At 49.8% G+C, this 14,943-nt stretch overlaps 1 protein-coding gene across 1 annotated transcript in view; it reads left to right on the forward strand.

The window, feature by feature from the left end:
* XRRA1 (X-ray radiation resistance associated 1) overlaps nucleotides 1–14,943 on the forward strand; it is a 71,608-nt gene that overhangs the window by 11,096 nt on the left and 45,569 nt on the right. Inside the window, exons 6-8 of the mRNA XM_075337641.1 lie at nucleotides 10,526–10,623; nucleotides 12,721–12,854; nucleotides 13,194–13,298. Of these exons, the coding sequence (XP_075193756.1) occupies nucleotides 10,526–10,623; nucleotides 12,721–12,854; nucleotides 13,194–13,298 (337 nt within the window). The remainder of the gene's footprint in view (nucleotides 1–10,525; nucleotides 10,624–12,720; nucleotides 12,855–13,193; nucleotides 13,299–14,943) is intronic.

Here is a 14,943-nt window from a genome sequence, read left to right on the forward strand (position 1 = left end):
GAGCCACTTCTAAATTCCCATGGGCTAATGCCATGAGGTGCCTTATCCTTTCTCTAAACTTTTGAACATAGTCCAGTATGGGAACCTCTTCTGTGGGGAAGGTGCCCTCCCAACTCTCTCGTACCAGCTCTAGGGGCCCTCGTACTTTTCGGCCGTACAGCAATTCAAAGGGAGAGAACCCAGTGGAGTCCTGCGGCACCTCCCGGTAAGCAAAAAGGAGCTGCTGCAAGTTTTTCTCCCAGTCCCCCCCCTCGGACTCCACATATCGGCTAATGAGCTGTTTGAGCGTTTTGTTGAAGCGCTCACACAATCCATTTGTTTCAGGATGGTAGGGGGTTGTGCGCATGGGGCGGACTCCATGTTTTTCCCACAGGGTGTGAATCAGTTCACTTTGGAACTGTGCCCCCTGGTCAGTCAATACTTCCTGTGGAAACCCTACCCGGCTAAAGATGTCCAGTAGAGCTTGAGCCACGTGCTCTGCATCTATGGAGGTTAAGGCAACGGCTTCTGGGTAACGGGTGGCAAAGTCTACCAGGGTGAGGATGAATCTTTTTCCCCTGCGGCTGGGGATGGCCAAGGGGCCTACTATATCAATGGCAACTCTCTGGAATGGTTCTCCTATCAAGGGCATGGGTTGAAGTGGGGCACGGCATGGGGCTCCCCCCATACGCTGACACACTGGGCAAGAGGCTCTGTATTTTTGCACTTCTTGAGTGACCCTTGGCCAGAAAAAACTACGCAGCAGGCGGGCCCGAGTCTTTTTGGTCCCCATGTGCCCAGCCGCAGGAACATCATGAGCTAAACGCAACAGTTGGGGTCGGTATGGCTGGGGTACCACAAGCTGATGTACACGGGTCCAGGGTTTTTCTGGGCAGGATGCGGGTTTCTCCCGATATAAGAGGCCTTTTTCTCATCTATATACCTCCCCCTGATTTCCTCCCCCAGGTTGGGTGGCCGCACTACGGATAAGCTCTAAGGTGGGGTCTGACAGTTGAGCTTCCCTGAACTCTTTACGATCTATCTCCCCCCAATCAATGGCCACAGTTGGGTCTGATGTACTCACATTTGTTGGCTCTGATGAGGAGGCTGAAGATTGAGGAGTTGGGTTCTCCTCTGATGGGCTGGAAGAAAGACCTGCACCAGGATGGTGTTTGGCTTGGCTGCGGGTGATGGCGGTGACAAACTGGCTGGATAATCCTTGTCCTAGGTCATTTCCCAAAATTACAGGGGTGGGGAGGCCGTCCATGAGCCCCACTTCAACCTCTCCTTGGTCAGTTCCCCAGTCCAACTGCACTCGTGCCAGAGGGATGTTCGAGCGCTGGCCCCCAGCAAGGATGATGGTCACTTGGCGGCCAGGTAAATGATGTTCTGTGGGAACAATATCTGGGCTGACCAGGGTGATGGAAGATCCCGAGTCTCGAAGTCCCTGAGCCTGTATATCACCGACCTTGACCGTCTGGATGTGGGGATGGAGGTTAGCTGGTGTACGGTGTCCGGCCTGCCGTAGGGTGTGGACTGGATAAACCACTTCCTCAGCTATTGGTGTTTCTCGGGAGTAGCATTCCTCAGGTCTCCTTGGTTCATCTCGGCATATGTTGACTGGTAGACGGGCTCCAGGCATGGGGCCCCGGTTTTGTAGACACTCTTTGACCATGTGTCCAAGGCGCCCACACGTATAACAGCGCCGTGGGTTAGACAAGTCACCCACCCTGTTGGTAAACCTTTGTCTTGTTGGGGCTTCTGTGGGGTAACGAGTTAGTCCAGCACGTGAGTCTGGGGGTCGCTTGGATCCATGGTTGAGGGACCTATTGGGCCTCCAGCTGGGTCGGTTGGCTGTAAATTCGTCAGCCAATCGCGCTGCTTGCTCTGGGGTGTCGGGCTTCCTGTCAGCTACCCATTCTCGGATTTCCGGGTCCATCTGCACCAGCAGCTGTTCAAGCACTATCACATCACGGAGGGCAGCAGCGGAGTGGGCAGCCCGTCCATCGAGCCAGCGATTACAGTGTCGTCGGAGTTGACTGCCAAATTCGACGTACGAGACACCCATGCGAGACATAGTCCGGAACTTAGTGCGATGTCTCTCGGGTGTTATGGTAAAAAGGGCCAACAAAGTGTCCTTAATAATTCCGTAGTCCAAGCAGTCCTGAGGCCCAAGTGATCGGACAGCCTCCTGGGCCCGGACCGGCAAGCTTGTCCACAGGTATTTGGACCACTCATCTGTGGGCACCTGGTGCATACGCATTAGCATCTCAAAGTTTTGCAAGTGTTCATCTATCTCAGTGCTGGAATCATTAAACACTGGCACATCCCTGTAGCGAAGATGACTTCCTTGGTGGTGGTCTATCCTGGAGGTAGGTGCTGATGGTGAGGAAATTGGAAATCCAAACACAAATTGCAGAACACCAGCCCTCTCTTCCCTTGAAGCTTCAGGCCCCAATGCAGTAAACAATTCCTTGACTCGGTCTGCTTGGTTTTGGTTTGTTTCCAGACTGTCACTGGATCTAGGATGAGATACAGGGTTTACCTCCTCTGATACCACAACGGCAGTGTCCTCATCATCCTCTGCATCATTCTGGGCATCCCAACAGACTAATTTCCGGATCAAGTCTGACCGAGTGTCAGTGTTCCTGTAGTCAATCTTTCGCATCTGGCACAGATCCTGTAGCATCCATTTACTGCTGCGGTCGTAACTCCTCTCTGGTCCTTGTCCCATGGCTGAGCTGGTGAGGTTGGACATGGCAGCGTCCGAAACCTGAATGCCTCCCCTATGGCCTGCTGGGTATGCTTATGTGCCTCCCTGGTTGTTGAGCCCTGGACGGTGTCCGAAAACACCAGTCCACTGCAGCTCCCCTGGGTAAACCAGGCTGAGTAGTATCCCACTGCTGCCACCAATTGTAGAGACACGGGGCTCAGTGGGCGCTCTTGTCCACTAAAACCCGCCGCCTTTAGAAAGACAGCGTGGCTCAGGGCTCATCCCAACTGAACGCCGGCCTCCCTAACCGTGGGCGTAACACTACTCAGACAACACAGGGTGAGGGAACCACAATAATTAGACTTTATTGGATCCCCAAACAATTAACGGCACATAACACATAACCTGCAAAACACACAAATGTAACAGGCAACAGAGTCTCACCCTTCCGCTGGCTCACCAGGGATTTAGAATGTCCATGCCTCACAGGTTCCAAGCTGTCTGAGGTCTGCAAAGTCTGTAAAAGGTGACTGAACTGTCCCAACCTGAGTGTCCTCCTTAGGTAGTCCTGGTTTGATGATAAAATCCTGGCAGCCGGAGTCGAAATCCCTAGGCTGTGGATATGGTCTCCAACCGGATCCGGAGTCCCTAGATTGAAGCCATAAGATGTCCTGATCCTCCAGTCAGCTCCAAAGAGCTTAGACTGGATCCATCAACCATCAACAACCCTGGTAGCTTAAAGAAGTCCCTTTTATAGCCATAACTTTCCCTTAGGATACACTGTGTCCTCATCGATTGGTTGGACAAGATTGCTTCTCCCATTGGAGGAATTTCAAGCTGCATGGGCAATGTTCATTTAAATGATATGGGTAGAAAGCCTGAGGGTGTACATGTAAACTGGGAGTCACCGTCTAGACAATGGCTACTAAGGTAATTACATTATCAATACACAACTACAATACGTCTATCTTTCAGTGGCCAACACAAGTACATTGAGTCAACAAGAGTCTTGTAAAAACAATGAGGGACTTCTCCCCCGTCTATAGACAATCTATCATGCTGTCTGGCTGGATTTTAAGAAACGTTAACCCATGTCGTCACAACAGCCACCCCCAGAACTGCCTGACATCTGCCTGACAGCCGCCCCCAGAACTGCCTGACATCTGCCTGACAGCCGCCCCTAGAACTGCCTGACATCTGCCTGACAGCCACCCCAGAACTGCCTGACATCTGCCTGACAGCCGCCCCCAGACCTGCCTGACATCTGCCTGACAGCCGCCCCCAGAACTGCCTGACATCTGCCTGACAGCCGCCCCAGAACTGCCTGACATCTGCCTGACAGCCGCCCCCAGAGCTGCCTGACAGCCGCCCCCAGAACTGCCTGACATCTGCCTGACAGCCGCCCCCAGAACTGCCTGACATCTGCCTGACAGCCGCCCCAGAACTGCCTGACAGCCGCCCCCAGAACTGCCTGACATCTGCCTGACAGCCGCCCCCAGAACTGCCTGACATCTGCCTGACAGCCGCCCCCAGAACTGCCTGACATCTGCCTGACAGCCGCCCCCAGAACTGCCTGACAACTGCCTGACAGCCGCCCCCAGAACTGCCTGACATCTGCCTGACAGCCGCCCCCAGAGCTGCCTGACATCTGCCTGACAGCCGCCCCCAGAACTGCCTGACATCTACCTGACAGCCGCCCCCAGAACTGCCTGACATCTGCCTGACAGCCGCCTCAGAACTGCCTGACAGCTCCCTGACAGCCGCCCCCAGAACTGCCTGACAGCTCCCTGACAGCCGCCCCCAGAACTGCCTGACAGCTCCTGACAGCTGCCCCCAGAACTGCCTGACATCTGCCTGACAGCCGCCCCCAGAACTGCCTGACATCTGCCTGACAGCCGCCCCCAGAGCTGCCTGACATCTGCCTGACAGCCGCCCCCAGAACTGCCTGACATCTGCCTGACAGCCGCCCCCAGAGCTGCCTGACATCTGCCTGACAGCCGCCCCCAGAACTGCCTGACATCTGCCTGACATCTGCCTGACAGCCGCCCCAGAACTACCTGACAGCCGCCCCAGAACTGCCTGACATCTGCCTGACAGCCGCCCCAGAACTGCCTGACATCTGCCTGACAGCCGCCCCCAGAACTGCCTGACATCTGCCTGACAGCCGCCCCAGAACTGCCCTAGAGCTGCCTGACAGCCGCCCCAGAACTGCCTGACAGCCGCCCCCAGAACTGCCTGATATCTGCCTGACAGCCGCCCCAGAACTGCCTGACATCTGCCTGACAGCCGCCCCCAGAACTGCCTGACATCTGCCTGACAGCCGCCCCCAGAACTGCCTGACATCTGCCTGACAGCCGCCCCCAGAACTGCCTGACATCTGCCTGACAGCCGCCCCAGAACTGCCTGACAGCCGCCCCCAGAACTGCCTGACATCTGCCTGACAGCCGCCCCCAGAACTGCCTGACATCTGCCTGACAGCCGCCCCCAGAACTGCCTGACAGCCGCCCCCAGAACTGCCTGACATCTGCCTGACAGCCACCCCAGAACTGCCTGACATCTGCCTGACAGCCGCCCCCAGAACTGCCTAACAGCCGCCCCCAGAGCTGCCTGACATCTGCCTGACAGCCGCCACCAGAACTGCCTGACATCTGCCTGACAGCCGCCCCCAGACCTGCCTGACATCTGCCTGACAGCCGCCCCCAGAACTGCCTGACATCTGCCTGACAGCCGCCCCCAGAACTGCCTGACATCTGCCTGACAGCCGCCCCCAGAACTGCCTGACAGCCGCCCCCAGAACTGCCTGACATCTGCCTGACAGCCGCCCCCAGAACTGCCTGACATCTGCCTGACAGCCGCCCCCAGAACTTCCTGACATCTGCCTGACAGCCGCCCCCAGAACTGCCTGACATCTGCCTGACAGCCGCCCCCAGAACTGCCTGACATCTGCCTGACAGCCGCCCCCAGAACTGCCCTACAGCTGCCTGACAGCCGCCCCAGAACTGCCTGACAGCTCCTGACAGCCGCCCCCAGAACTGCCTGACATCTGCCTGACAGCCGCCCCCAGAACTGCCCTACAGCTGCCTGACAGCCGCCCCAGAACTGCCTGACATCTGCCTGACAGCCGCCCCAGAACTGCCTGACATCTGCCTGACAGCCGCCCCCAGAACTTCCTGACATCTGCCTGACAGCCGCCCCCAGAACTGCCTGACATCTGCCTGACAGCCGCCCCCAGAACTGCCTGACATCTGCCTGACAGCCGCCCCCAGAACTGCCTGACAGCCGCCCCCAGAACTGCCTGACATCTGCCTGACAGCCGCCCCCAGAACTGCCCTACATCTGCCTGACAAATAGGAATAACATTTGGAACTCCATTCTATGTCTGAACTGGGTGCAGAAACCTAAAAAAACATCACTATGGGGAGATAAGGTATGCACACCAGTGACTATGGAAGGGGAATACATGGAATAGCAGAAACTGCTGTGTGAATACTGACATGAAAAATCCAATAGCTATATGTAAGAGTGAAAATGTGAAAAATGGAATCTGCATTACTGCCATGAATATATGAATAAAGAGAAATTTAGCTACTGAATTGATCAATGCAGAAGAGCCCCAACACTACGCCAAAGTATTTCTCTACGTTGGGGTCCCTAGCTTGTGTGTGTCCTCTCATGCAGTTAAAAAACTTACCGTGTATGGGAAGCTGAGACCCAGGCTATATATACGTATGATATGGATTGGCAATAGGTGTGTGGGGAGGGTTCACAAACGAAAAACTACTAACAAAAGCATATAGCTATTGGATTTTTCAAGTCAGTATTCACACAGCAGTTTCTGCTATTTCATGTATTCCCCTTAGGCTTGAAACACACATCCGTGAAACACGTGCGTGTTTGGTCCGTTTCCGTGTATACTGGAGACACGGCCAAACGTGCACCAATGTTACTATATCTCAGCGGTTACAATTGCGTTTTTGGTTATGTCCGTTAGTCCGTCTCCGTGATGCGTTTTTTGGTCCGTGTCTCACGCCAGCATGTCCGTTTTATTCACGCAACACGCAGCACGGACCCAATGAAAGTCAATGGGTCTGTGCGCACGTCCGAGTGACACGGACGCATCTCTGTTTGTTCCCTGTATGTTTTGTGCTTTTTTCATGTGATGTCAGTCTTTTTTCTTTTTATGTTTCGTTCTCTCCCTCAGTCCGTCGGTCGGTCTCTATGTCTGTCTGTCCCTCTAGCTGTCTGTCGGTCAGTTCCCCCCTCTCTCATACTTACCATTCCCCGATCTCCGGCGCGGCGCTGCACGGCTGTTATAAAAACTCCGGCGGCTTTTCCTCTTTTGAAAAAGCCGGCCGCCCATTAATCAATCTCGTATTCCCTGCTTTCCCCGCCCACCGGCGGCTGTGATTGGTTGCAGTGAGACACGCCCACCACGCTGAGTGACAGGTATCACACTGCACCCAATCACAGCAGCCGGTGGGCGTGTCTATACTGTGCAGTAAAATAAATAAATAATTTAAAAAACCGGCGTGCGGTCCCCCCCCATTTTAATACCAGCCAGATAAAGCCATACGGCTGAAGGCTGGTATTCTCAGGATGGGGAGCTCCACGTTATGGGGAGCCCCCCAGCCTAACAATATCAGTCAGCAGCCGCCCAGAATTGCCGCATACATTAGATGCGACAGTTCTGGGGCTGTACCCGGCTCTTCCCGATTTACCCTGGTGCGTTGGCAAATCGGGGTAATAAGGAGTTATTGGCAGCCCATAGCTGCCAATAAGTCCTAGATTAATCATGTCAGGCGTCTATGAGACACCCTCCATGATTAATCTGTAAGTTACAGTAAATAAACACACACACCCGAAAAATCCTTTATTAGAAATAAAAAACACAAACAAATTCCCTCATTACCAATTTATTAACCCCGACAAACCCTCCATGTCCGGCGTACTCCACGGACCTCCAGCGTCGCGTCCAGCTCTGCTGCATGGAGGTGACAGGAGCAGCAGAAGACACCGCCGCTCCGGTCACCTCCACGCAGGTAATGAGATGAGTATAGCGATCAGCTGAGCTGTCACTGAGGTTACCCGCGGCCACCGCTGGATCCAGCGGTGGCCGCGAGTTACCTGACTGACAGCAGCTGATCGCTATACTCATCTCATTACCTGCGTGGAGCTGACAGGAGCGGCGGTGTCTTCTGCTGCTCCTGTCACCTCCATGCAGCAGAGCTGGACGCGACGCTGGAGGACCGTGGAGTACGCCGGACATGGAGGGTTTGTCGGGGTTAATAAATTGGTAATGAGGGAATTTGTTTGTGTTTTTTATTTATAATAAAGGATTTTTTCAGGTATGTGTGTTTATTTACTGTAATTTACAGATTAATCATGGAAGGAATCTCGGGGAGACGCCTGACATGATTAATCTAGGACTTATTGGCAGCTATGGGCTGCCATTAACTCCTTATTACCCCGATTTGCCAACGCACCAGGGTAAATCGGGAAGAGCCGGGTACAGTCCCAGAACTGTCGCATATAATGTATGCGGCAATTCTGGGCGGCTGCTGACTGATATTGTTAGGGTGGGGGGCCCCCCATAACGTGGAGCTCCCCATCCTGAGAATACCAGCCTTCAGCCCTATGGCTTTATCTGGCTGGTATTAAAATTGGGGGGACCGCACGCCGGTTTTTTTAATTATTTATTTATTTATTTCACTGCACAGTATAGACACGCCCACTGGCTGCTGTGATTGGGTGCAGTGATACAGCTGTCACTCAGCGTGGTGGGCGTGTGTGACTGCAACCAATCACAGGCGCCGGTGGGCGGGGAAAGCAGGGAATACGAGATTGTTTAATGAGCGGCCGGCTTTTTCAAATTAGAAAAAGCCGCCGGAGCAGTGTGAATGCCGTGCAGAGCCGGTGATCGGGGATTGGTGAGTATGAGAGAGGGGGGGACACTTCAGTCACTCGGGGGATTAGCGGTCACCGGTGAATCCTTCACAGGTGACCGCTAATCAGTACACGGCACAAAGACAGAGCCGCGGCATGACTATGAAGTCGGGTGAAGTTCACCCGAGTTCATTCTCATCCCGCTACTCTGTCTTCCGACATGTAGTAACGACATTTTGCATCACACACGTACATTTCACACGGACAACACACACACATGTCAGTTATTTCACTCACGCACACACGGACATTCCACACGCACATACGGCTAGCATACGGGATACACACGCAGGCCACACATACCATAAAAACGGACCCAAAAAACGGAAAACGGACCCGAAAAACGGCCCATTTTACACGGACGTGGTTTTCACGGATGTGTGGCAGAGCCCTTACATAGTCACTGGTGTGCATACCTTATCTCCCCATAGTGACATCTGCCTGACAGCCGCCCCCAGAACTGCCTGATATCTGCCTGACAGCTACTTTAGATGGATCTGTAGATTAGGATGGTCTGTAGATTAGGGGGATCTGTAGATTAGAATGGTCTGTAGATTAGGGGGAGTCTGTAGATTAGGATGGTCTGTAGATTAGCGGGACTCTGTAGATTAGAATGGTCTGTAGATTAGGATGGTCTGTAGATTAGGGGGATCTGTAGATTAGAATGGTCTGTAGATTAGGGGGAGTCTGTAAATTAGGGGAAGTCTGTAGATTAGGATGGTCTGTAGATTAGCGGGACTCTGTAGATTAGAATGGTCTGTAGATTAGGGGGATCTGTAGATTAGAATGGTCTGTAGATTAGGGGGATCTGTAGATTAGAATGGTCTGTAGATTAGGGGGGTCTGTAGATTAGGGGGAGTCTGTAGATTAGGATGTTCTGTAGATTAGAGGGACTCTGTAGATTAGCATGGTCTGTAGAGTAGGATGGTCTGTAGATTAGCATTGTCTGTAGATTAGGATTGTCTGTAGATTAGGGGAAGTCTGTAGATTAGCATGGTCTGTAGATTAGGATTGTCTGTAGATTAGGGGGAGTCTGTAGATTAGGGGGAGTCTGTAGATTAGGATGGTCTGTAGATTAGGGGGAATCTGTAGATTAGGGGGTCAGTAGATTAGGATGGTCTGTAGATTAGGGGGAGTCTGTAGATTAGGATGGTCTGTAGATTAGGGGGAATCTGTAGATTAGGGGGGTCTGTAGATTAGGATGGTCTGTAGATTAGGGGGGGTCTGTAGATTAGGGGGAGTCTGTAGATTAGGAGGAGTCTGTAGATTAGGGGGTTTGTAGATTAGGTGAGTCTGTAGATTAGGATGGTCTGTAGATGAGGGGGGGTCTGTAGATTAGGCGGAGTCTGTAGATTAGGGGGAGTCTGTAGATTAGGAGGAGTCTTTAGATTAGGGGGTATGTAGATTAGGATGGTCTGTAGATTAGGATGGTCTGTAGATTAGGGGGAATCTGTAGATTAGGGGGGTCTGTAGATTAGGATGGTCTGTAGATTAGGGGGAATCTGTAGATTAGGGGGGTCTGTAGATTAGGATGGTCTGTAGATTAGGGGGAATCTGTAGATTAGGGGGGTCTGTAGATTAGGATGGTCTGTAGATTAGGATGGTCTGTAGATTAGGGGGAGTCTGTAGATTAGGGGGAGTCTGTAGATTAGGAGGAGTCTGTAGATTAGGATGGTCTGTAGATTAGGGGGAGTCTGTAGATTAGGATGGTCTGTAGATTAGGGGGAGTCTGTAGATTAGGAGGAGTCTGTAGATTAGGGGGTTTGTAGATTAGGATGGTCTGTAGATTAGGATGGTCTGTAGATTAGGATGGTCTGTAGATTAGGACTTTATTTGATGATATTATACGTCTCTTCTTTGATTCGTGCTTTTCTTACTTTCTTTTTCCAGAGACGTTCCGGACATTTCCTGCTCTCAGAGAACTGGATCTTTCCATGAATGGAATCCACAGGATCACCGTGATCCCTGGAGACTTCCCGCAGCTTGAAGTGAGTCCCGGGTCTTTTTTGGGTCTGTGTTTGCTTTGTCTCTCCCCCATGCTTTACACTGAAGCACTGCCATATTAGCACAGGTGGGATCACCGACGCTCGCTCAGCTACTTTGTCTGCTGCATTTCTATAAAACAGATGGCGTCCGCCTCTTCCTCCTCTTCCTCCTCTTCCTCCTCTTCCTCCTCTTCCTCCTCTTCCTCCTCTTCCTCCTCTTCCATGCTTTACACTGCAGCTCTGCTTGTTTATTTTGTATAAAATCATTTGCTCCCCAGGAAATTACATACAATGGAAAATATTATAATCTGAGCCAGAATGTTTCCACAAGATAGCTTTACATTCAGAGGCACCGGACCATCCTGTAACTTCAAAATGATCTAGATAATATTCAGGGTCATCCATAATCACCTGATAATCTGGAATATTCAGGGTCATCCATAATCACCTGATAATCTGGAATATTCAGGGTCATCCATAATCACCTGATAATCTGGAATATTCAGGGTCACCCATAATCACCTGATAATCTGGAATATTCAGGGTCATCCATAATCACCTGATAATCTGGAATATTCAGGGTCATCCATAATCACCTGATAATCTGGAATATTCAGGCTCATCCATAATCATCTAATAATCTGCAACATTCAGGGTCATCCATAATAACCTGATAATCTGCAATATTCAGAGTCATCCATAATCACCTTATAATCTGGAATATTCAGGGTCATCCATAATCACCTGATAATCTGGAATATTCAGAGTCATTCATATTCACCTGATAATCTGGAATATTCAGGGTCATCCATAATCACCTGATAATCTGGAATATTCAGAGTCATCCATAATCACCTGATAATCTGGAATATTCAGAGTCATCCATAATCACCTGATAATCTGGAATATTCAGGGTTATCCATAATCACCTGATAATCTGGAATATTCAGAGTCATCCATAATTACCTGATAATCTGGAATATTCAGAGTCATTCATAATCACCTGATAATCTGGAATATTCAGGGTTATCCATAATCACCTGATAATCTGGAATATTCAGAGTCATCCATAATCACCTGATAATCTGGAATATTCAGAGTCATTCATAATCACCTGATAATCTGGAATATTCAGGGTTATCCATAATCACCTGATAATCTGGAATATTCAGAGTCATCCATAATTACCTGATAATCTGGAATATTCAGAGTGATCCATAATCACCTGATAATCTGGAATATTCAGAGTCATTCATAATCACCTGATAATTTGGAATATTGAGGATCATCTATAATCACCTGATAATCTGGAATATTCAGGATCATCTATAATCACCTGATAATCTGGAATATTCAGGGTTATCCATAATCATCTGATAATCGGGAATATTTAGGATCATCCATAATCATCTGATAATCTGGAATATTGAGGCTCATCCATAATCACCTGATAATCTGGAATATTCAGGGTCATCCATAATCACCTGATAATCTGGAATATTCAGAGTCATCCATAATCACCTGATAATCTGGAATATTCAGGCTCATCCTTAATCACCTGAGAACTGGAATATTCAGGCTCATCCATAATCACCTGATAATCTGGAATGATCAGGATCATCCATAATCACCTGATAATCTGGAATATTCAGGCTCATCCATAATGACCAGATAATCTGGATTATTCAGGATCATCCATAATCACCTGATAATCTGGAATATTCAGGATCATCCATAATCACCTGATAATCTAGAATATTCAGGATTATCCATAATCACCTGATAATCTGGAATATTCAGGATTATCCATAATCACCTGATAATCTGGAATATTCAGGCTCATCCATAAAAACCCGATAATCTGGAATATTCAGGATCATCCATAATCATGTGATAATCTGGAATATTCAGGCTCATCCATAAAAACCCGATAATCTGGAATATTCAGGATCATCCATAATCACCTGATAATCTGGAATATTGAAAATTATCCATAATCACCTGATAATCTGGAATATTCATGAGTCATACAGAATTAACTGGTAATCTGGAATATGCCATCATGCAGAGTCCCCTTTTCTATGTGTCCTTTTGCTTCAGGTCCTGGATCTCTCCTATAACAGCCTGTCTCCGGAGGACGTGCCGCAGCTGGGGGTACTCCCGCGCCTCAGAGTACTCTGCCTGACCGGAAACAGACTGACACGTCTGCCGCCGGACCTCTGCGCTCCCCCCAGGTAAGTCAGCACCCCGGCCAGGAGTTGTCCTGTCCTCACATAGACGTGTCCTCCAAAATGGAAAATGTGGCTTCCCCCGGTAGTGTGGTCTTTCTGCAGCCCCCCGGTCACTGATCAGACCTTCCTCCATAGCTGTGCTGCTGTGTATTGTCTATCTACCATGCTTTATACTGCAGCACTGCTTGTTCAGGGAGCTGCGACTTATACATGGAGGGGAGGAGCATCACTAAGGGGAGGAGCATCACTAAGGGGGAGGAGCCTGGAGAGCTCATGGTGCGGTGTGTCCTCACCCCGAGCAGCGCAGTCGCCGCTCCTCATCTGTGATTATATCATTAATAGGAAAGATCCTGAAATCCGGATGTTCCCGAGTCTGGAGGTCTTCATGTTAGACCACAACGCACTGCGCAGCCCCTCAGTATTCACCAGCCTGGCCGGACTGCAAGGGTGAGTGTGACCCGGGCTGAGACCGCACGGAAGGTGGCAGAATAGTGAGTGCAGCTCTGGAGTATAATGCAGGAGGTAACTCAGGATCAGTAATGTAATGTATGTACACAGTGACTGCACCAGCAGAATAGTGAGTGCAGCTCTGGAGTATAATACAGGGGGTAACTCAGGATCAGTAATGTATGTACACAGTGACTGCACCAGCAGAATAGTGAGGGCAGCTCTGGAGTATAATACAGGAGGTAACTCAGGATCAGTAATGTAATGTATGTACACAGTGACTGCACCAGCAGAATAGTGAGTGCAGCTCTGGAGTATAATGCAGGAGGTAACTCAGGATCAGTAATGTAATGTATGTACACAGTGACTGCACCAGCAGAATAGTGAGTGCAGCTCTGGAGTATAATACAGGAGGTAACTCAGGATCAGTAATGTAATGTATGTACACAGTGACTGCACCAGCAGAATAGTGAGTGCAGCTCTGGAGTGTAATACAGGAGGTAACTCAGGATCAGTAATGTATGTACACAGTGACTGCACCAGCAGAATAGTGAGTGCAGCTCTGGGGTATAATACAGGAGGTAACTCAGGATCAGTAATGTAATGTATGTACACAGTGACTGCACCAGCAGAATAGTGAGTGCAGCTCTGGAGTATAATACAGGAGGTAACTCAGGATCAGTAATGTATGTACACAGTGACTGCACCAGCAGAATAGTGAGTGCAGCTCTGGGGTATAATACAGGAGGTAACTCAGGATCAGTAATGTAATGTATGTACACAGTGACTGCACCAGCAGAATAGTGAGTGCAGCTCTGGGGTATAATACAGGAGGTAACTCAGGAACAGTAATGTAATGTATGTACACAGTGACTGCACCAGCAGAATAGTGAGTGCAGCTCTGGAGTATAATACAGGTGGTAACTCAGGATCAGTAATGTAATGTATGCACACAATGACTGCACCAGCAGAATAGTGAGTGCAGCTCTGGAGTATAATACAGGAGGTAACTCAGGATCAGTAATGTAATGTATGTACACAGTGACTGCACCAGCAGAATAGTGAGTGCAGCTCTGGAGTATAATACAGGAGGTAACTCAGGATCAGTAATGTAATGTATGTACACAGTGACTGCACCAGCAGAATAGTGAGTGCAGCTCTGGGGTATAATACAGGAGGTAACTCAGGATCAGTAATGTATGTACACAGTGACTGCACCAGCAGAATAGTGAGTGCAGCTCTGGGGTATAATACAGGAGGTAACTCAGGATCAGTAATGTATGTACACAGTGACTGCACCAGCAGAATAGTGAGTGCAGCTCTGGGGTATAATACAGGAGGTAACTCAGGATCAGTAATGTATGTACACAGTGACTGCACCAGCAGAATAGTGAGTGCAGCTCTGGGGTATAATACAGGAGGTAACTCAGGATCAGTAATGTAATGTATGTACACAGTGACTGCACCAGCAGAATAGTGAGTGCAGCTCTGGAGTATAATACAGGAGCTAACTCAGGATCAGTAATGTAATGTATGTACACAGTGACTGCACCAGCAGAATAGTGAGTGCAGCTCTGGAGTATAATACAGGAGCTAACTCAGGATCAGTAATGTAATGTATGTACACAGTGACTGCACCAGCAGA

The sequence above is a fragment of the Anomaloglossus baeobatrachus genome, chromosome 2 (assembly GCF_048569485.1).
Source record: "Anomaloglossus baeobatrachus isolate aAnoBae1 chromosome 2, aAnoBae1.hap1, whole genome shotgun sequence".
NCBI lineage: Eukaryota > Metazoa > Chordata > Amphibia > Anura > Aromobatidae > Anomaloglossus > Anomaloglossus baeobatrachus.